This window comes from Acanthochromis polyacanthus, chromosome 22, assembly GCF_021347895.1.
Source record: "Acanthochromis polyacanthus isolate Apoly-LR-REF ecotype Palm Island chromosome 22, KAUST_Apoly_ChrSc, whole genome shotgun sequence".
Taxonomy (NCBI): Eukaryota; Metazoa; Chordata; class Actinopteri; family Pomacentridae; genus Acanthochromis; species Acanthochromis polyacanthus.
Window position 1 is genome coordinate 2,598,032 of NC_067134.1, and position 23,570 is coordinate 2,621,601.

Genomic DNA, 23,570 nt, shown 5'->3' on the forward strand with positions numbered 1-23,570 from the left:
CAGAAATCGTTTAATTGCAGTGATTGCCTCAAAAGGTTGTGCAACAAAATATTAAGTTATGGGTATCATCATTTTTGTCCAGCCCTATTTCATTAGTTTGTTTTTTTAAATAATTATGTTAATCAACAATTCAAAAGTGATGGCTGATTTTGATTATTTAATTTCAATAAATTTTTATTTATTGTTACTTTTGTGAGTTTCAAGTGATTTCAGTGAGATTGTGGTTTTTCCTTCTTTAACTGAGGGGTACACAATTTTGTCCACGTGTGTATTTCCAATATCATGCAGCCCTAGACACCATATTATGAAGCCCATCCTCTCTTCCTCACAATGTCTCAGTTCACCGTTACTATTCACTGACACTTCATGATGTTCTACATGTGTAGCGGAGTTAATGATTCCACTTGCCATCTCATAATACATATTTTGGTTCCCACGGTGACCACGGATATGGCGTGGACCCACAACGTCCAGGCCCCTGCAGACTTGGGGTGTGTTCCATAGATATGAAGAGTAGATACGACACGCCCCTCTGAGCGCCATGCCTACGGAGACACTAAGCTAGTGGGGCAAAGTTTCAGTGTTTTTCCATTGATGTGTACGGCCACGAAACTAAAACAAGAAGAATGCTGGCTCATTGTGCGGCATACAGTTTGCACACTACATCGGACGATCAAGACAAGGAAACTTGGAATAACTTTCCACAGGTAAGAATAGTTTTTCGGCTCTTTTTTCATTATTAAATCTTGTTGAAAGCTTCCAGTTTATGAGAGCTAGCTAGTTAACCACTAGCAAAACACTAACACGGGCTAACAGCTGGACAACCAAATACCAGATGGATTAATAGTTGATGTAGTATAGTTGTACAAGCAGTAGTAGTAATACTAAAAGTACAAGCAGTAGTAGTAGTAGTATAAGTAGCTGTTAGAGTAGTAGAAGTAGTATCAGCATGTCTACTAGTATTACAAGTTGTAGAAGCAGTGACAGTAATCAGCAGCAGTAGTTGTGTATTACCACTACTACTAGTAGTAAGAATAATCATAATACGTCAAATTTATATAGCGCTTTTTGGGACACTCAAAGACACTTTACAAGACAGACAGATAAGCAGACAGATAGTAGTCGCATTACTATTAATACCACCAATACTACCAACAGTAGTTATAAAGCCTAACTCATATAGATCTAGATTAGCATCTATCTTATTCCTCCAAACCCATTTTATGATTGGGCAATTCTTTAGGACTGCTCTCAGATAATTGAAATGATACTAAACAAGGCTATACTTATCAAATTAAATAACTTTGGTCTCCACTATATTGGCTAATTGAGTTCTTTGCACTTAATTTATTTAGCATGATTTCTTTTCAAATATGTTGTTGTGTACATACTTATTTACTTCTCTGTCTACTTGTTTTCTTTACTCCATGTAGGTTTCCCAAAGACTATGGGTTGAGGAAGAAGTGGGAAACAGCTCTGAGGAGAGAGAGCTTTCCTCTAACTATATTCACCTTATTCAGCTCCGCCCATTTTCCAACGGGCGGGACTTCCTGTTTTGAGTCGCACTTCCGGTAACTCGGTCATGGCGGTGTTTACAACTGAGAAAGTGAAGTGGGAAGAAACGAAAACCTCTTTAAAAAACAGAAATGGATCAAGTCTGCCTCATCCATGACTGATTACAGAGTGGGAGGATGACATGAAAAAGTGGCCATAAGTCATGTATGCCGATATTTTTTAACTATTTCGTGTTGTCTCTTGGCGTTGATCGCTCGGCTATGAGGAATTATAAGAGCACTGAAGCCTATCAATATTTGCACAGTGGTAAAGTCGGCGCTGTTCTGTTACATCAAGAACGGGAATATACATTTCTTAAAGCTAATGTCAGCCCGAGTCAGGCTAGTACCTCCTCACACATGGCGAGGGTGTTGGTGACAGCTGATGGAGTGGTGGAGACCACGGGATGCTCCTGTATCGCTGGGTTGGGACGGTCCTGCAGTCACGCTGCTGCGATATTATGGAAGGTATGTTGATTTGAATAAAACTTAATTTGATTCATGTATATATGATGTGGTTGTGCAAACGGAGGTTGTTATTGTCATTTCTGAAACAGCTCCTGCGGTTTACTGTGTTATTAGCCCTGTCACAAGCTAATGCTAATTCCCTGGAGCAACAAAAAACTGATTCTGACCAAACCGCAGTCATAACAATGTCTCAAAATAGCAGAAAGTATCTTTTACCTCACTGATGGCATAGCTCGGTCTTTAGTGGAAACTGAACTTTGGTAGAATCGCTGTAGCTGCGCTGACAGTGACCGATGCAAGCTGTGTGTTTACATAGCCATGAGCTGGTCCGCAGCATTCAGATCTAACCTTTCCATGCTCTAAACAATTCTGAGAGAGAGAAAGCTTCATCTTTCCCCAGTTGTTGTGGCACCCACGGACAGCGCAATTGATGCCAAACATGTTAAAATCGCTTAAAAGAACAGTTTAAAAGTAGCTACAGTAGCGAGAGGACTCGATGTTGCTGTCGTGCAAAGACGGTCAACCGGAAGTCGCTCTCAAAAATGGCGCCGCCCTGCCTGACTTCCTGAATAAGGTGAATAGCAGCAATTAAATGTTTTGATCTCAAAACATTTTCTACATATCTAAGTATTTACATTTATATATGTAATGGCTGAATTGAAAAGATTCCCTGGCCTTTGGACCTAAATAATAAGATAACTAAAATTGCAGACTACATTTGTAGGAAGCCCTTTTCAGTGTTTTTTTTTTTTCAGATCAAATATTCTCTATCAATAACACATTTTTTGACGTTGACAATAAACTAAACCACACGAAAATCGGTTGAAAAATTAGCAGATTCTGATTTATTTTCAATGTGCATACATTGCTTGAATGGGAACTTTGCCCCCTCCAAGATGGCTGCCACGTAGGCACGTCGATTAGCATATCAACTCTTCGGCTGAATCCCAAACCGCCCCCTACACACTCCCCCTCCACTACCGAGTGTCACTCCAAAAGAAGTCACACTCGCAGCTGTGGAGGGCACCTATTATTGAAGGGGGAGGTATAAATACGATCGTCAGGAATGGGATGCCCTGTCGCCTCACCGGAAAAACGGAAGACGTCATCGCCATGGTAACACAAAGACGCCTACTGTGCATGGCTGTAGCGCTATGGCACAGGTTGCAACTAACAAGGATCGCTGCTGCTTCCAGAAGACAAAAGCATCCCACTTTTTTCCACTCACCATGTTTTCCAATCCTATTATCTGGCATTTCAAATCCAACAAATGAATGAATAAATGAATTCTGTCAGTTGTGTTCAAATTTTAAGGTGTCAGGGGTGCACAATTAAATCAAACGTCAGCAGAGAAGATTTGTTTCTTTGTTTTATCTTTTTACACCACTCTTTGTGATGCTCTGTCAGTGTGAAAAAGGCGTGGGAGAAATAAAGAACGCATGTGGAACTTACATCGATATGTATGTTTCCTCCTCCATTTCGACGTTGCACTTCCTGAAAAAGTTGTCCGGAGTGAGCATCAATGCAGACTCGCTATTTAAGGGCTTGAACAGTCCACTCTCCCTTCCGCACTACGCGGTTTGGGACGGCCCTTAATATGGAGGACCCTCCACGGGAACGCGCAAACGGAAGGGGTAGTGTGTAGGGATAGTGTGTAGGGGGCGGTTTGGGATTCAGGCCTTCATATCGATGGTGTGTTCCCCCACATTGCGGTCTCAGTCTGCTGTGTCCGGTTGCCGTGGTAAGATGACCAGTTAAGCTCCGCTAGCAAAATGCTAATTAAGTTTAACCTCCATGCTGAATATATTGAGAAGTTACCACGTGTACGACCGTGAGAGTAATATCAAGTGTGTTTTACCAGCTCCTGCAAATAAACGACGGATTTGATGCCAATAGGGAGGATGCTCCTACACAATTCAAGAGAGAGTACACAATCACTACACATACTATAACTGGAATTCTTCACCATCAAAACACATACCACACCTATGGGCTGTAAGGGGATGTGTGGTTCCAGATGACATCCAGCAGTCTGCGCTGACGATCGATCTCCTCCTGGTACTGGACGATGGTTTTTCAAACTCTGAGAATATTTCTCCAGCAGCAGCAGCTAGTCTGTCGCTGATCAACTCTCTCAGATACTCAACTGAACACATCGTTTCTTTATCGCTCTGATATTTCTCATTCATACTATATACAGCCGTTTTATAGCTCAGTCCACACAGCAGTGAAGCAAACTCTGCTCATGCTTCTTTGTTACATCCGCGGGTGTCACACTGTGAAGTTCCGGCAGAAACACTGAGTTACTTCTTCTTCCTCATTGAATTAGGCAGACGAGACGCATCACTGGGCGTATTGCTGCCACCTACTGGATGTTACTTAGAGAATCCTCCATATTTCTGATGCAGTCCCGTGGTCATGAGAAAGTTCAGAAGTTTCTTCATATTTGTCCACTCCTCCATGTTAAGTAGAAGCAAAGATGACAAACAGTTCGTCCAGCTGCTCCTAGTCTCCATGTTTCTTCTGTTGGCATGAGTAGAGCTTACACTTAGGAGAACATTTCTCACAGTTTCTTGTTCACCTCACTCACAGTTCCTATCTCTGTGCTTCCCAATCAAAGCCAGTCCACTTTTCAGACTGCAGTGTCTGAGTCTTAGCCAGGTTAGAACGACTGAGTCTCTTCTTGCACCACTGAAGTGACTTCTTACTTTTCCATTTTACCTTGAAGAGCAAAATCAGTCCCCCTCTTCTTTTGTTTCTTAAAAGTCAAAGCATTTCTTCCTCAGACTGACTTTAAAAGCACGTGTTTGGAGAGATTGATAGAGCTGGAATGAAAATGTCTTTGGGGAAATCAGCGGCTCCAGATGGACTTACAACCAACTTTGATCCGTTTTTCTGGGCTGATATTTAGAGAATGACTGTTTGAAGCATTCAAAAGAAGCTTTCAATCAGGGAGTCCACACTCATTTTTAGTTAGGTTCCACATTTAGCCCAGTTTTGATCCAAGTGGGCCGGACCGCTTTTTACTACAGGATCAAAAACCACAAAAGTCAGATTAAAAAAGACAAAAAATGAGACAAAAACCAGACAAAATATTGTGAAAATGAGACAGAAAAAGGACAAAAGAACAATCGAGTATTTGACTTTGTGATCATGGTCTAGAAATGATTTTAAATGGATACTTTGACTCATTTCCAATCTGCAGTTCATGTCTTCTCTGGAATTTGGACACTTTGATGATGATTGATGGATTGTGCTCATTTGGTAGAGGATGCTGCTTTTACACTCTTTCTACAATTCATTGAAAGCTTCTGACAAGCTTCAACACCACTTTATTTGACATTCACTGCATTATTTTTGGATGGAAAATTCATTCATATGCTCTCAATGTTGTCCAGCAGAATTCCTTCAATATGGAACTACTAGAAGATGAGATGTTAACAGGAGCAAAGACCAAGGAGACCCATCAGTCCTCTGCTGTTTATTATTAGCTCCAGATATCAACCCTCCTGTTGGCTTCATTTACGCCACCAAAAAACAGGAAAAAAAATCCAGAAATTCAGCAAAAAAATTCACTAAATTTATGAAATGTGCAAAACCTTCAGGAAAAAATTCCAATAATTCCTTCAAAGTTTTATTTAAAAAAAAAAATCCCCCTAATTTTGGCAAGAAATTCCTGCAAATATTTTTTTTTAAAAATGAGTAAAAATCTTCCAATAAATTCCTAAAAATATCTAAAGTGATTCCATATTTATCAGTAAAACTTCTGATATTTCTTTAAGAACATTCACATAAAAATCAACCAGAATCCAGAGAATTTACTGGATTTTGGTTGATTTTTATGTGAATGTTCTTTAGAAACATTTCTTCTTTTTCCACCAAAAATGTTAAAAAAAATTTCCCAAAAATGTTAAAATGTGGACATCAGAAGTTTCACTGTGAAAATATTTATTATTTTCCACATTTTCAAACTTTAAAACAACACGAGTGTTAAAATAATGAAACTCTAAAAGCATTTATAATGACATAGTCAGCAGATGATCCAACATTATTTTAAAGCTGAGGTGTATTTTCCAGAAGCCTCAGGGTTTGATTGAAACTAAATGTGAGATCTGATCCATTCACCAGAAAACACAAACTTTACTTCAAAATATTCCAGTAAAAATGAGCTGAAAACATTTGAGAGAAACTATCAGTAAAATATGATAACAGGGAACTTCTAACATTCTGATTGTTGGAAACAAATCTAAAATCCTTGAGATCTGCTTCCAAAGGAATATTTGATATTTGGTAGAATATTGAGGACAGAAATGGAAGGATTTCAGGATAAATTTACCAAAACCACAGAAGAGCACAGAATACTTGGAAGAGTGATCTAGATGTGATGAACTGACTGCCAAGTCCTCACACCTTAATCCCATCAGAAAGTTATGGAGATTTATGGCAAGAAAAGTTCATCATGATGGAAAACAGTTCAATAACAAGGATGACCTGAAACATTAATGATTAAAGCACGAGACAGAATTGATGAGAAAATGCTGCTTTCTCTGATTCAGAACAAAAAGGTGAACAGAGTGACTTTACATTATGGAGACATATAAATGATTAAGATCTGATCTTTTGTTGACATTTTTAATTCCATTTAATCAAATTTCGGACTATAAAGAAGAACTATATATTCAACAAAAATATACATATTTTAGTAGTGTGCAGCTCAAATGCTTTTAGTTCAAGTGAGCATCAGAGGAACACAGCACACTTCTCCTCCATTCCTCGGGCATCTTCTCACTATCTAAGTCCTGTTGAACAACCCAGTCACAAACTCTACTGCTCCCTCTCCGAGACACTTCCATACCTCACAGGTATATCATCAGGACCAAGTGCCTTTCCACTCTTCATCCTTACACACCAAGCTCACCTACGACCGCTCAAACACTGCGTTATGATTTCCATATCCTTCTGCTACACTTACTGTCAAAAGTTTGGGGTCATCCAGACAATTCCATGTTCTCCATGAAAGCTCCCACTTTCATTCATGTGCTAACATAACTGCACAAGGGTTTTCTAATCATCAATGAGCCTTTCAACACCATTAGCTAACACAATGTAGCATTAGAACACAGGAGTGATGGTTGCTGGAAATGTTTCCTCTGTACCCTATGGAGATATTCCATTAAAAATCAGCTGTTTCCAGCTACAATAGTCATTTACCACATTAACAAAGTCTAGACTTGATTTATCATTTATTTTAAGCTATCTCCATTGAAAAGAACTGATTTCAAGAAAAGGACATTTCTAAGTGACCTCAAACTTTTGAACAGTAGTGCATATTTATATAATGTCATATTTTTTTAAATAGACATGTAAGATGAAATAATATTGATGATAGTTCGTGTCCTTGTTCCTCTTTTAGCACACATCACAACAGTATACAATGAAGAAGAACATTCAATCATCAAATACAATCATTTCATAACAAGCTGCTGTTGAGGCAAAACCTTTTTGTCTTTGCAATAAATCTTTTGTTCTTTTATTCAGAGCTCTGAAGGTACAGGTGACACAGAATGCAAAGCAGTCTATGTATCAAGTCAATCTGGAAGGAGCTGAGAACTCAAAGGAGAAGCATTTACGCACAGGTCCTACACTCAGCTGGGCGGAAACAATCTGCGGCTGCAGGTTTGCCACCGGCGGCAAAAAAGGGACACACGCAGCGAAGTTCAAACAAAGTGTCCGTGAGTTTCTGTTGGGAAAGCAATCAAGATCTGCGGCAAACTGTGCAGGATTGCCTTCATATCCAAAATCCGGGTTGCAGCCGGTAAGAGCAAGAATTCTGGAGACTCTAAAAGACTGTTTAAGCTGCGATGTGTGCCACTGCAGTATGTGTTAGCATTAGCATTAGCCACGGAGTAAACTTTGTCTGTTTACCAATAATTTCCGTGTGTTTTGTAATTGTCAGTTTGAAAATATAGATTGCAGGCTAATTGGTGCTAATTAGAGGGTTCCAGCTAAGACCAGTGAATTCATCCTGTTTGTAATGGTGGGTTTTTACGATGCCTTTTATTTATTTATTGGATCTGGAAAGGATTGCATTTTAAAGCACTTTAAGCACTTAAATAATTTTAAAACCATGAAATAAAAAGTATAAAATGGTTAAAATTTTTGATAAAAATGCTCAGAGTAATTTGTTAAACTGTGATTTAAAATCAACTCTTTAAACTGCAGATAAATTCATGTGTGGTATAGTATGGGTTGAATATTGCTCATGCCATGATTTGTCGCTTCAGTTTATGTGGTGTGAGGTTGACAAACATAAATTGAGTGGAGTGGCATTTGCCAATGTGGTGAAAATGTCCATGAGGAATGGTTGTTACTATTTGCTGAATGCAGTAATGCGAACATTGTCCTTTTGTGTTCTGTTTAAAGGTTTTTCACCTTAATCTATCAGAGTTGCCACCTCTGTATCTCATGAATTTGTGACCACTGCAAAATAAAAGAGGGAAAAGAAAGAAAGCAACTGTCTGATTGATGAGTGGAGTCCTGCTCAAACCCTGGGTAGATGAAACATCCTTTTTCAAGTGGGGAAACTGTGAGAAAAATCATCAATGAGAATCGCCTGTCATTGAAAGTGGGAGGACACTTGACACTATGGGAGAGTGCAAAGAACAGAGAGTGAGAGCTGCCTTTAAACAGAACACTGAGCAGTAAAATACATTCACTAACTTACAGCATGAACAGTTTTCTACCAGCAGTCCTGTCTTGAATCACCTGCAGTAGCATCTTTATGTTCTCTTTATTCTCTTTTTCCATGTCTGTTTTCTGTCTATGTTCCTTATTTTTAACAGTTTAAGTTCATTTGTATCAGTTTTAGGTGAAACTGAAAAGAGCTAAAAGTGAACTATTGAGTTGAAATGTGTCCTCTGTGTTGGCTGATGAACATATGGGACACTCTGACACTTGTGTATAGAGTGGTATCTAATGAAGATGTGTTTGATGTGACAGGTGATTGGCAGGAGGAGGAGAGTCTGACGGAGGAGCAGAGGAATGTTGGCAGCCATTTAGTCTGAGCTCAACAACGGAGGAAACATGGATTCTTCACAAAAAGTGAGAAACATACCACTGTAACATTATTATCATTCATTTGTTCTTTAAAATGTGTAAAGTTGCTCCAGTTGGTTAGATGGGCCGACCAAAGCCAGGTGACGTTGGCTGGAGAGATGTAGCTCTGCAGAAGCAGCTGTACTGAGGATATAATGGTGGACTGCTAGGAAGCTGCTTGTTTTTGTTTGAGGCTGAACTAGCTGCTGATCATACTTTATGAAAATGTCTTACATGGTGATGAAGATAAGTAACAGAAGAAAAGTCTTGTTTTTCAAGCAAGTTGTTGAGGAAGGTAAAGAGCAGCATTTTCTTTGGTAGACAATAATACTTTTGAGCATTGTGAGTTTACCAGCCTTTTCCTTCTCAAGAAATTCAGACAGTTGAACCCAGAAGTTTACTTACACTGTATAAACGACACATAACCCTTTTTAATTTAACACGATCTGACATTAAATCTGGCAATGCTTCTCCTGTTTTATGTCGGTTAAGATGACCAAAATTATCTTTAAATGCCAGAATAATGAAACACAATTTTTTAAATAGAATTTTATTACTTTCTTCACAATCTTGGACTTGACTATGGACTTCGGCCATACTATGTTCCAAGGGTCACATCATAACAATACTTGTATACATTCCACCCAAAGCAACTTACTTGGTTCCATGTGATGTTTTGCATGATACTGTTGCTAGGATACAGACTCAACATCCTGAGACACTTGTAATAATATCAGGACATTTCAATCATATCAGCCTCTCCTCTCATCTGACTGGATTAACACAGTTTAACTGCCCTACCAGAGAGAATAAAACCCTAGACCTGCTGTATGCCAGTGTCAAAGAAGCTTACAGAGCTACTGCCTTACCACCACTGGGCAGGTCAGATCATAACTTGGTTCATCTGCAGACCTGTTACAAACCTTGTGTGCTGAGACAGCCTGCAACTAAAGTCCAAATCAGAGGATGGACTCCTCAAACTAGTGAAGCTCTAAGGGACTGCTTTGAATCAACAGACTGGAATGTGCTTCTGGAAACAGATGAGGACAGTATGAACATTGACAGACAGGTTGATTGTTTTACTGAATACATCAGCTTCTGTAGAAACACAGTCCTACCTGCAAAGACTGCCTGCTCTATGGATAACTGTAAGGTTTCAGATGTTGGGAACCTCACAAGCCGGATGGAAATGCCAAGTGGTATGGAGGGGTGGAGTGTGATGGTAAAAAGAGCCACAGCAGACACGAGTTTTTTTTTTCCAGAGCTCTGATATTTTTCTGGGTTTTTAATTAATCAAAAAACTTACAATAAAAGATTCTGAAGAGGCAACAAACGGGACATGAAGAACATGTGGCAGCATTCCTGTTCAGCAGAGCACACGGCCTGACCCCTCTCTCACGCACACTCCTCACACCTGCCACCTAATCATTCCAGATCATACCATTATCACTATCTCCTCACACCAAACTCATCTCCCCCACCAGATTTACCTGGCTAATACACTCAAGACTACACACAACATACACAGAACTATACAGGAAAATGAAACCCATAATAACCCAAAGAATTAAATAAACAAAAATCTAAACAAAATCAAACACTCTAACAACTCCCCCCCCCCCCCCTCTCTATCTCGACTGCCTGGTATGATCTAATCACTGATCAAATCCAGGTGCGCCACCCCTGGGTGCATCTCCAAGTGTGCACTTCATGAACATGCCCCCTGGAAACAGAACTCAGAGGGAGACGTTAGAGGGATATCAAATAAACATAACAAAACCAAAATAACTTCCTGTATCAGTCTGTCAGTTCATGCAGCTTTACAGTAGTGAGGAGGATGCTTCATCAGCTCCCTCACAATAACATCCTGTATTGTATCGGTACCAAAAATCAAATGTCCGGCTGAACTAAATGACTACAGACTTATTGCTCTGACCTCACACATCATGAAAACTCTGGCGCAGCTGGTTTTACGTCTACTGAGGCTTGAGGTCAAAGACAAACTCGATTCCTTGCAGTTTGCTTACAAAAAACGCATTGGAGTGGATGATGCCATCCTCTTCATGCTTCACTGTGCCCTGTCTCATCTGGAGGAACCTGGAGTTTATGTGAGAATCATGTTCTTTGATTTTTCAACTCCATCCAACCCACCATCCTCAAAGACAAGCTCACAGAGATGGGAGTGGATCCTTTCTGTGTTTCATGGATCACAGATTACCTGACAGGAAGGCCAGTTTGTCAGGCTGGGGAACTGTGTTTCTGGGATGTTAATGAGTAGTACTGGGGCTCCACAAGGAACAGTCCTGGCTCCATTCCTGTTCACACTGTATACATCTGACTTCAAATACAGCACTGAGTCCTGCCACATTCAGAAATACTCTGATGACACTGCTATCGTGGCATGTATCAGAAATGGACAGGAAGCTGAATACAGAGATCTGATAAGTGCCTTCAGTGACTGGAGTCACAAAAACTGCCTTCTACTCAACGCCTCAAAGACAAAGGAAATGATCATAAATTTCCGCAGATCCAAAACCCCTCTTCATCTATTGAACACTTGTGGTATTGACATGGAGGTGGTGACATCATATAAATATTTAGGTGTCCACCTTGACAATAAATTAGACTGGTCTAAAAAATGCAGACTTCATCTACAAAAAGGGCCAGAGCCGACTTTTTTGCCTGAGAACACTTCGATCAATAGACATCTGCAGTAAGATGCTGCAGATGTTTTATCAGTCTGTGGTAGCAAGTGTCCTGTTTATGTTGCAGTCTGCTGGGGAGGCAGCATAAAGAACAAGGATGCAAGGCATCTGAACAAACTGATTAAAAAGCTGCTCTGTAGTTGGAATCGGATTGAACACATTGGAGGATGAGGTGGAGAGACGGACACTTAGAAAGATGGAGGCCATTCTGACAAACATGGATCATCCACTTCACATTTGCCTCAGTGAACAACAAAACATTGGTGGACGGCTCCTATCCCTGTGCTGCAGGACAAAAAGATTCAGGAAATGTTTCTTGCCATCAGCAATCGGACTGTTTAATTCAAATGCAAAAAGATAAGACCAAACAATTGAATTTCCCTTCGGGGATCAATATAGCAGTCCCTCCAGGAATTTGCGATGTTGTGATCACGCGAAATCAACCAATCTCTGCAAATTTTGCGTGGCCTTGCAATTTTGTCCAATCACCGCAACTTTCCCGCAATTTTGGCCCGCCTCCCGTGAGTTCCACCAATCATAGCAGCCTCCAGCGCAAACCAAATGCACATACGTCACCAAATTCACTTCCTTGTTTATGGTTTGAAGATGCAGACATGTGCGGTACTAATGTCTCTCATTTACCAACAAAATGACTGCTGAAGACATTGATAAACAACTAATTCACTGATGTTTTTAACCAAAGCGAAGCTAAACTGTTTTACAACCGTGCAATATTGTGGTGGAATTCAAAAAAAGAAGAAAAAAAAATCAGCGATTAATACACTTTAAAAAAACATGAAACATATTAGAACGGCTGAAATGAGCGGAAAACAGACCACATTAATCACCATGATGGAAACCGTTGCATCCAGATCCATTAGAGCACTGAAAGAATGAGGTAAATTAGTTTAATTATTCCACCAAAGAACACGGCAGTGTTTTGTGACAATCGGCGTGTGTGAATCCTTCCTCTGTTACCAACATCACTCAAAAACAGACTCAGGGATTTGAATGAAATTTCAGGGTCGGTCAGAAATGACACAAGGACCAAATGATTAGACTTCAGCAGTGATGCGGCTTAAAGTTTGGATCCACGTATTTGTTAAGGATTCATAGCGGCACTGCGTCTGATAGCGGCACGGTAACCATGGCAACAGGTGAATGCTACCTCAGCCGCCTGCTGACTATCACATGATTGTGATCCTACAACAAATCTACCACTGTGGACGTATCGGAAATGACACAAGGAACAACTGATTAAATTGTGGGGGTGTTTCTGAGTCCCATCAATTCCAGTTACCCGCTACATATTTAGGTCACGCGATTCGGTATGTATACATGCAGAACACACCCCTGTCTTGGTGCAGGACTGTGCGCTCTCTGTGCTGTTCTTGTTAGTTGATGTGACCAGCCGTGAGCGTGTGCTTGTGAACACGTGTGTGCCAGGATGTGAAATTAACTTTTTAAGCCACTGACAGATATGTCCAAATATGATTCATTCAATAGTAAATTAGCATTTTGTGCCGCAAATCTACCAACCACATCATGTTAAACCAGTATCTGGCTGCTGCTAATTTCCTACTGTGGTGTGCCAGCTTTTGTGGAAATGGGTTGGAACGTTATATAATTAATTTCGGAATAAATATTGTCAATTACAGCGTTGAAACATGTTCTACAATCTGGAAAAAATGCAGCTTTTTAGTAGTTGTCACTGTCTCCCGCAATTTCATCACAACAAATAAGCTTAAAACATTGCAACTTTTATCGCAATTTTTAAGAAAATCTGCCACGAATTCAGGCATTTTCGGCCGCAACAATCACGAAAAACGCCCGCGAAATCTTGGAGGGACTGAAGAAAGTCATTCTATTCTATAATCAGAAGTTTGCATACACTAAGATTGCTATGCCTTCAAGATGATGATGTCCTGACTTTGAAAGCTTTTGATAGATTAAGATGTATTTTCAGGCACACCTCAAACACACTGCTTCCTTGTGTGACGACATTAGAAAAGCTAAAGAAATCAGCCAAGACATCAGGAAGACATTTGTGGGCCTCCACAGGTGTGGTTCATCCTTGAGTGCAATTTCCAGATTGCTGTGGTTTGACGTTTATCTGTCCAAATAATTACATGCACAGATCAACACCATGGGAATGTCAAGCCATCCTACTGCTCAAGATGGAGATTGGTTAAGGTTAGAATTGTTTTGAAGGGAAATGTGCTCATCAACCCCAGAACAAAAGCAAACGACCTTGTGAAGATGCTGGCTGAGGATGGCCTGAGTACACCATCCCAACTGTGAAGCATGGGGGTGGCAGCACCATGTTGTGAGAGTGTTTTTGCTGCAGGAGGGACTGGTGCACTTCACAAAATAGATGGCATCAAGAAGATAGAACATTATGTGGAAATATGGAAGCAACATCAGCCAGCAAATGAAAGCTTGGGCACAAGTGGGTCTTCCAAATGACAAGGACAGTGCTGGTGCAAATCTGACACTGTCCTGGAGAAACTGTGCAATACTGACTTAGAACTGCTTTCTGCTTCATTATGCCCTTCATATCTGCCTCAGAAGTTTCCCCAAATATTTGTGAAACTTGTCTATATCCGTCCAAAGGCCAGTGAAATAAATACCTGTGGGCACAAAGGTGCTTCTCCTCTGGGTTCCTCTGACCACAACTGCATCCTCCTTATCCCTGTCTACCACTGTACTGAAGCAAGGCAAAGTGCAGAACATCAGAGTGAAAGTTTGTCACACTCTGCAGGGATGTCTGGAGGTTACTGACTGGGACGTGTTTAAGGAGTCCTCAGCTGATATTGATGAACCGACTGATGTTGTGAGCAGCTGGGTCACAGACTGTGAAACCAGTGTTATTCCTGGAAAAACTGTTAAACTATATCCGAACACTAAGCCATGGCTTTCTAAGAAACTTAAAGACCTACTGTACAGAAAGAAAACAGTCTTCAGAGAAGGGAATACACTAAATCTGTATAACTGACAGAAGGAAATAAAGTAGGAGATCAGGACCCACAAAAGACAATACAAAGACAACCTTGAGTCTCAGCTCAAAATGAACAACCTCAGTTCAGTCTGGGACGGCATGAATCTGATCACTGGAACCAATTAATGTGTCAATGAGAGAGTTCAGCTCAGTGGTTAAAATATTGATTTAGAGCTGGCTCAAAGTCTGAACAGTTTTTATGTCAGGTTTGACTCCCATGATTTCAGGGCTAAACATGCTGAGACTAAAAACTGTCTCATGTCAGCGTCTCCACAGAATCCCTTTCTTTTATCCGGGTTGGAAATAAATCTATGTATGTATGTAATCTGGTGTCTCAAACAGTGCAGACCAAAGAAAAGTCCTCTACATGATTACATCGGTGGCCGTTTATTGAAAACTTTTACGACGTCTGACTAAATGACCAAGATTGCTGCCGATGTCCCTGTCTATCTTATGTTTTGTTTGATTTTTCTTTAAATGGCTTTTATTTTGCTTTTAATTGTTTTACTGTGTTTTTTACATTTTAAAAACATTTCCTTTAATCGTTGTTATTCCTTTAACTGTTTTCAGGGATGACAATTGTCTGCGGATCCGCGGATTTCCGCCAATTTAATGTCAAATTTGAACATTTCTGTGAATCTTCTAAATCCGTTGAGAAAATTTTAGGGGGGGTTAGGTACTTTATTGTCGCTGATGTTAACGTTGTTAACATCTCGCGGGAGTGAGGCGTGAGTTTCGTTAAACGAAACTCGCGCCTCACTACGAAACTCACGCCTCACTCCTGCGAGATTTTCACTGAAGCTATCGTTCGATTGTAAACGGCCCAGCAGTTGGACAGCTTCAAGCTTGGACCAATCAAATTGCTCGTAGCATTCTTTGTTACAAATTCATGGTGGCGTGTTCGACTCGGATGTTTGGAGATTTGGTATCGTGTTGAGTGGAATGATGAGATTTTTAACGAAGGATCAGGAGTCACCAGTCACAGAAATTGACAAAAGTGTCAAAAATAAGTTCCGATGGGAATGGCTGGAGAGAAAAGTCACTGTGAAGGTGAAAATTGGCTCAAAGATCGACGAGGTAACGGAAACACTTGGACAATTTCTGAAGAAACCAGACGTGGCCGGAAAAGCTTTTTGTGTGTATTGTAACGATTTGATTAACTACGGATCGCGTGGATGCGTAGCACTGTCAGACAGTTACACCAGCAGCATGAACAGCTACTTCAAGTGCCAAGGCAAAAGATACATTGAAAGAGAAGGAAATGGCTGCAAGAAAAGCCCACCAGCAGGAGTTGAAAAGGAAGGCTGTCCAGAGACTTACACAGCTTGCTGCAAAGAGAAGAAAATTGACAAAATAGGAGTGTTGCAGTGAACTGACTTGTATATATTGTACATAGTAGAATAGAACTCTTATAGATTTGTGAAATATTTTGGACTGAAGATAGTGAGAAAAGATTGAAGAACATGTAAGTTAACTTTTCATTAAATTTGCTGACTGAAACAAGTCCAGTGTTATATTTTTGACCATTTTTATCAGTCTAAATGACTTCTATAAATCTCTCAGCTTCAGCCCCCCCGCCCCGCCCCCTCCACCCCGCCCCGTCAATTTTCAGCTGAAATCCGAATTTCCTGTTGACATCCCTGTGTTTTACTGTTTTGTTGCTTTTGTTGTTTGATGGTGAACGGTTGTGTAACTGCTGCACAACAAATTTCCCAGGTCGTTCGGGCCAAATCCAGAATTCAGTGGCAGAATTAGAGATCTTTTCTGGACTGGTATCAACATCTGATCCCCTAGGAGAAATTTCAAATTGTACATTTCTCCAGTAATGTAACTTAACGGAAAGTCTGGGGATCAAGAGATCCTGGTGGTACAATCCCATCAGTCACGAGCTCTGCTTTGTTTTTCACGCTGATCGACAGATTTTACTACCCAATATTCTAAAACTACCGTGTAGAAAGCTGAAAACTATCGGCCTGTGAAAATAGTTTTGTTGACATTGTGAGTGTGCTGTTGACACATTTCTAGGTTTCTAATGACAAAGCTGCTGGCATGTCTGCAGATTCTTGATTTTGTTTCAGCCTCATGTCCAACTACATGGAATTGAGACTTTTAGGTTCAATTTTTTCATGATTGCTCTTCCATCACTGCCTCTGTTTTTATCTTTGTCTTTTGCTACAGAAATGTAAACACAGCAATGGAGTGAGATGTGGGACCTCTGAGGAGGATAAGGATGGTTCAGCAACAATGGCAAAAAGAGATGAATCACTGAGTTGTGAGCAATGTGACAAGACTTTTATTACAGCAACAAAGCTAAGAATTCACAAACATATTCACACTGTGGAGAAACCATTCAGCTGTGATCAGTGTGGAAAGGCTTTTACTCAGAAGAGTGACTTAAAAAGACATCAACTCATTCACAGTGGAGTTAAACCATTCAGCTGTGATCAGTGTGGAAAGGCTTTTACTCACAATAGTCAGTTAAAAAGCCATCAACTCATTCACAGTGGAGTTAAACCATTCAACTGTGATCAGTGTGGAAAGGCTTTTACTCGGAAGAGTCAGTTAAAAAGACATCAGCTCATTCACAGTGGAGTGAAATTGTTCAGTTGTAATCAGTGTGGTAAGGCTTTTACTCGGAAGACTCATTTAAAAAGCCATCAACTCATTCACAGTGGAGTTAAACCATTCAGCTGTGATCAGTGTGGAAAGGCTTTTACTCACAGGAGTCAGTTAAAAAGCCATCAACTCATTCACAGTGGAGTTAAACCATTCAGTTGTAATCAGTGTGGTAAGGCTTTTACTCGGAAGACTCATTTAAAAAGCCATCAACTCATGCACAGTGGAGTTAAACCATTCAACTGTGATCAGTGTGGAAAGGCTTTTACTCGGAAGAGTCAGTTAAAAAGACATCAGCTCATTCACAGTGGAGTGAAATTGTTCAGTTGTAATCAGTGTGGTAAGGCTTTTACTCGGAAGACTCATTCAAAAAGCCATCAACTCATTCACAGTGGAGTTAAACCATTCAGCTGTGATCAGTGTGGAAAGGCTTTTACTAAGAAGAGTGACTTAAAAAGACATCAACTCATTCACAGTGGAGTTAAACCATTCACCTGTGATCAGTGTGGTAAGGCTTTTACTCGGAAGACTCATTCAAAAAGCCATCAACTCATTCACAGTGCAGTGAAACCATTCAGCTGTGCTCAGTGTGGAAAGGCTTTTACTCAGAAGAGTCAGTTAAAAAGCCATCAACTCATTCACAGTGGAGTAAAATTGTTCAGCTGTAATCAGTGTGGTAAGGCTTTTACTCGGAAGACACATTTAAAAAGCCATCAACTCATTTACAGTGGAGTTAAACCATTCAACTGTGATCAGTGTGTGAAAACCTTTACTCTACATGAACAGTTGTTGATCCATCAATGCCCCCATTCTGGTAGAAAGCGGTACCACTGTGACTCCTGTGAAAAAACTTTCAAGCACCAAAAGAGCTTAAAATGTCACCAACGCATCCACACTGGACATGATGTGTACCGATGTGATCACTGTGGTGAACCATTTGTATTGTACTCACAGTTAAAAGCTCATGAAGTGACCCACACTGGGGTTAAACCATACCTTTGTGACCAGTGTGGGAAACGCTACAGCTACATTGCAACCCTCAAAGTTCACCAACGTGTCCACACTGGGGAGAGACCATACAGATGTGATGAGTGTAAGAAGACTTTTACAACTTTGTATTCCCTGAAACAACACCAGCAGATCCACACCAGAAAGAAAGCATTCAATCAGTGTCACAGTGAGGTATGTAAAGACTGGTCTCAGTCACAGTGTACACACAATTGTGTATTGGATAATTTTTGATATTGCTGCAAAATTGTTTCAAAACAGTTTTGAACAACTGTGGTCAGTTGAATTCTGTTAACACATTATCAGCTATCGTTCAGTCTAACCTGTATTGGTTTTGACACAGAAATCTGGTCCAGGTTAATCTGGGGATGTAGGTTAGATTAGGAATTCTGACATAATCAGACAACTGAATGTTAAATTCCAACAGTGACGTTCTCTTTGTTTCCAAGCAGAACGGAACAGATGGACAAAAGTCTCAGACTTGTCAGCACTCTGCCAATGGTGAACAGTGCTGCTTTGACCAGTCTGGACCAACGTCCAACCAACAAGGAACCCTACAACGACACCAGCGTATGCACACTGGACACAGACTGAACCCCTGCCAAGAAGATTTCTCCATGCAGGGTTCAGTAAAAGTTCATGAAGTCCTCCACAAACTTAAAGTCCTTGAGATCCGGCTTCACAGAATTCAGGTCTAATTTCTTGTTTAGTGTCTTCGTTGCTTCGTTGCAAAATCCATTAAGAGGAAAGCTGTCATTAACAGATGTGACTGGTAAATTAATTAAACCATTCAAAGTGGTTACTCAGTTAAATGAATTATCAGTGGTAGAGGGATAGACGTCTGGATGGAGGCAGTGAGCAGCAGGGCGAATTTCCTCAATTACCACCTTAATGGTTCCTGAGATCCCTCTGGGCTGCAGGAACCCGTTAGATGCAGAGCTGGTTCAGTGATTCTCTGATGATTAAGCATAATTAATTGAGGAGATTACTGGCCTTAGGATTCCTGTCTGTCCGTCTGTAAATTTAAAAACATGAAGTGTTATATGAAAAGTCCAATCTTTGAAAGCTGACATGTAGTTCAGAATCATTTCTTTGTAAATTAGCTGCATCCAGTCATTACCATGACATTGGCAGTGATTCTCTGATGATTAATCATAATTAATTTAGGAGATTACTGGCCTTAGGATTCCTATCTATCATCTATCTATCTATCTATCTATCTATGTATCCAAACTTTCTCAGCTACAACATCTGCACCTCTGCTTCTGTGTGAAGTAGTCATTACAGGAGAGAAAGTGTAGAAAATCTGACAGATTTTGTCAAGTGGTCCAGAAAAATCTGACTACCCCTACAACTTCTCTCCTGTAATGATAGTAATAAGTAATACATAGGTGATACTTCACACAGCAGTAGCAGAGGTGCAGATGTTGTAGCTGAGAAAGTTTGGAGGTTGCCACTTCTTGCATTCCAAAAATAGTAGGGGAGTCAGATTTTGTCAAGTGGCCCAGAAAAATCTGACTCCAGATTTTATTTCATATCATACAATCTGCACTTTTAACTCAACCTGCATATTTCTGTTAAAGTCCTAGTTTTGAAATGGTCTCTCTGTTCTTAATCTGCCATACTGTGATCATTTAGCCCCTTATTTCATTATTCTGTTCTTACAGACTGTAATTTACGAGTTTTTTTTTAAACTTGTTGTGATTTGGTGTTTTAGCTGTTGTAGCAAATAATTTCCCAGGTGTGGGATAAATAAAGAATTTCAATTTTATTATATTGTTAACTGGCCCAATAAAAATAACAACAATAACAAATTACTACAATACTAAAACTAGAACTATACTTATATTAAAGACTTTATACATAAATACCAGACATATTTTGATGCCATATCTTGCATTCTTAGGGGAGTCCGATTTTAAGTAAGGAGATATAAAGTTTTCTCAGTGAACAATTATTTTAATGACACGTGTAGAACACTGATGGAATGTGAACAATATTTGGCGACTACACCCTGTCCTGTCCTGATGTCCTCATAGGAGTGAAGCTGAGAGTAGCGTAGGATCTCCCCAGTGCCATTTAGGGTGCGCACATACAGATGAGAAGAGGAGGAGAAACATGTCACCTAATCATATTTAACAGGAAAACATGTCTGCAGTTCGGTACTTAGTCACATTTAACCCAAAAACAACACCAAAAACAGTAAACGTACAACAGAAAAACCTGTCAAGTGGCCACAGAGTGAAAAGTAAGTCACACGCGTTCACGTGAAGGGGGAGTCAGATTTTTCCGGGGAGTGTAAAAATTGCACAACACCTGGGTTAGTCTGAATCCTTTTTTCTGATTGGCTGAGACGAGACACATGACAGTGTGAATCTATTAATGATCGGAAGCATTCAGGTCGTTCCGGTTATACTCGGTAGCGCTCTTCAGTAAAGGAGACGCAGTTTGTTATTTTCTTTGATTATCGCTCGGCAAATTACAAAAAAGTTGCAAGTTAACCCTTTTTCCACATTTATTAGGCAAAATTAGCTTCGCCACCGTGGCTAAACATGCTAAAAATGGCTTTGCCATCCTGAGGAAGGCTTCGCCTATGGCGAAGTGGCGAATGGCTAGCGCAAGCACAGAGACACCCTGAAAATTTGACACAATCTTAAATATTATTATGAAATATTTGTTGAAAAGTCTTTTTCGTGTGTTTCTAAGGGTGTGGCTGCTTCAGAAAAATACAAATGATATTTTTTTGGTTTGTTGTTTACAAGAAATATTTTATGGAACCAGTCAATTTTCAGTTTTAATGTCTTTTTAGGATGTGTTTAGTTTTATGATTGCACTAAAATAAATGACTCTTGAAGACCTCAAAGTGATTCTTAATGCATTATTTCACAAATGTATGGGATGTCCAATCCACTGCTGTATTTAACAACAATCTGATCTGCTGATGTGAGCAAGACAAACAAGTGAAGGTTTCAGGCTTTTATCTAGAATTGTTCTTGAGATATTCATCTTCAAACAGCCTCAAATTTCAATGTGACAAAATAAAAACGAGTGAAACTGGATCGACAGTCCACTGAAAAACCTCTAAGAAAGTGTCTGACATACTGAGCTAATATTTCATAGATAGCATTGTAAATCTCCACAGTTTATGATTTTAAAAAAACAAGTTTTTTTTGGGAGATGGTCAATGATTTGAAACGGAGTTTGTCCCCGAGAGGACAAATGGCACAATCCCAGAATGAGGGTATGTTTTGAAAAAATATCATCCAAAATCTGTCCAGAGTAGTGACTCTAATTTGAATTTTAATACACTTAACCAAGTGCTATAGGTGGAAAAAAAACATGTTTACACAGCATGATGTTGCTTTGTGATGTTGCAACTGACATGCTGATTTCAAAATGGAAGCATTTTAATTTCTAATGCTCTCATAGAAGATGACTGGTCAATAAAATTGACTCCTGTGACTCTGATGTCATGCAGAGTCTTTATGCTATGATGTGGAAAGGGTGAAAGAAGACAGACTGGACATTTCTGAGTGAAACTGAACAGGGCATGTACTGATTCATAAAAAACAAGTGTAGTATTATCTTTAATCAAGCCTTACATAGTATTTACTAGCTGAAGTACTTCGGTTTTGAACACAAGAATTACTTGTCAAGACGACGTTGACTGGAGCTCTGCTACAGAAAGGCAGTTCATTTTCTGCTGGGGTTCATAACATACAAGATTTCTCAAATCTACAGAGATGTTTTTGATTTGAAATTAGAGTTACCTTAAATTAATAATATATATTTTTGATACTTTCCCTAAAAAACTCTAAAAAAAGCTTCAGGTGTAGCTGCTGGAAAAGAGCCTGCAGTCACATGGTGGGACATGTGAACATAGTTCAAGGAAGCAAGGCTGGGAGCAAGAGCCCAAACAGAGGAGGTAAAAGAAAAGGTCAAACTACAGGTATGTAGAACATGTTTTAATGTCAATCCAATTATGTCTGACTATTTGCTGAGTCAGTGAAAGTTATCTTATAGAGCAATGTTTGTATTATTTCAATACTGAGACATTGTTGCAGTGTCATTTGCCATTTGTTTCCATTTGGATGTATTGTACAGTTAGATTCTATTGAGTTTCCATACCACATTACATTGCTGTTAAGGTGTCTGAATCATTCAGTGAGGGTTTGGTCATGTACTACTATAAGGCCGTGCATAAAAAGAAAATCAAGCCTGTTACAGTGTTGCTCTAGTCCCCTCTGTTAAATGGCATCAAAACAATGGTCAACGTGAACAAATCATGAGTGTTGACATTGACTCACAACAGTACCTCTCAACTGTTCTAATTTTGATCTATTGAGGAGAACAATGTGATGAGTGCACCGAGAGATCCAATACAGGGAGCTTTCCTTTTTCAAAGATCATTAGAAGGACAGAAGACAAAGTAAGTTTCAGCAAACAGCTTTTTATTTTCTAATGAGCCAATCTATAGTATTTAAAGTGCAGAGTTATTTGTGTTAGATTTGAATAAAATTCTTCCAACAGTGTAAGGACTTAGTCTTTCTACTTTCATTTGCAATTGTTCTAGAAACCTATCATCTGGGTCAGGTGGTCACTACACATCTTCAGAAACATCTGCAAGCTGCATCTAAAACGTATTACAAAAAGCGTTTTGAAAAGGTTGAATAAATGTGGCACAGTGAACCTTTCTGCCCTGGTTTTCAAGAAGGAACATGTAATTTCAATGCAGACACACTAGGTGTCGCTGTTCTGTCTGGTCGCTGCAGCACAGCTTTAATATTTAGCCACGCTCTGATTGGTTACAGAACGACGAAAGCGGAGTGAAGCGCGCACTTCCGGTCCTAAATGAAAGTGTTCCGGTAAGCAACATACAAAGTAAATCAGAAATCCAAACCGCTGCCGTGTAGCTGGAATGAAGTCTCCACGAGGCTATTCCAAAAGGCCGATCTGGCCCATGGCAGTGTTAAAGTATGAATGACATGACAGCTAGGGGAAAACTACGAGGGAGACTGAAACAACACTCATTCCAGTTTTCTCCTTTCGTGTCAAACTTATTATTCAGTATATTTAGTCAAGTAAAAAACGCTAGCAGAACCACCCCAGGGAAGGAAACAGATCCAT

General features: G+C 39.9%; 2 protein-coding genes across 12 annotated transcripts in view; one reads left to right on the forward strand and one right to left on the reverse strand.

Moving 5' to 3' along the window:
* LOC127531995 (zinc finger protein OZF-like) overlaps positions 1-4,043 on the reverse strand; it is a 37,946-nt gene extending 33,903 nt beyond the window's left edge. The window contains exon 1 of the mRNA XM_051942910.1: positions 4,008-4,043. The gene's annotated coding sequence lies outside the window, so the exon portion shown is untranslated. The remainder of the gene's footprint in view (positions 1-4,007) is intronic.
* LOC127531965 (zinc finger protein OZF-like) overlaps positions 1-23,570 on the forward strand; it is a 320,874-nt gene that overhangs the window by 49,949 nt on the left and 247,355 nt on the right. The window contains exon 2 of one of the 11 annotated variants that reach the window (XM_051942676.1): positions 9,021-9,122. The exons of 9 other annotated variants lie outside the window; for them this stretch is intronic. In XM_051942676.1, the coding sequence (XP_051798636.1) occupies positions 9,105-9,122 (18 nt within the window). In that variant the 5' untranslated portion in view covers positions 9,021-9,104. Of the gene's footprint in view, positions 1-7,811; positions 7,837-9,020; positions 9,123-23,570 lie in introns of those variants that run through there. One more of the 11 variants, XR_007939193.1, reaches the window with a different exon arrangement.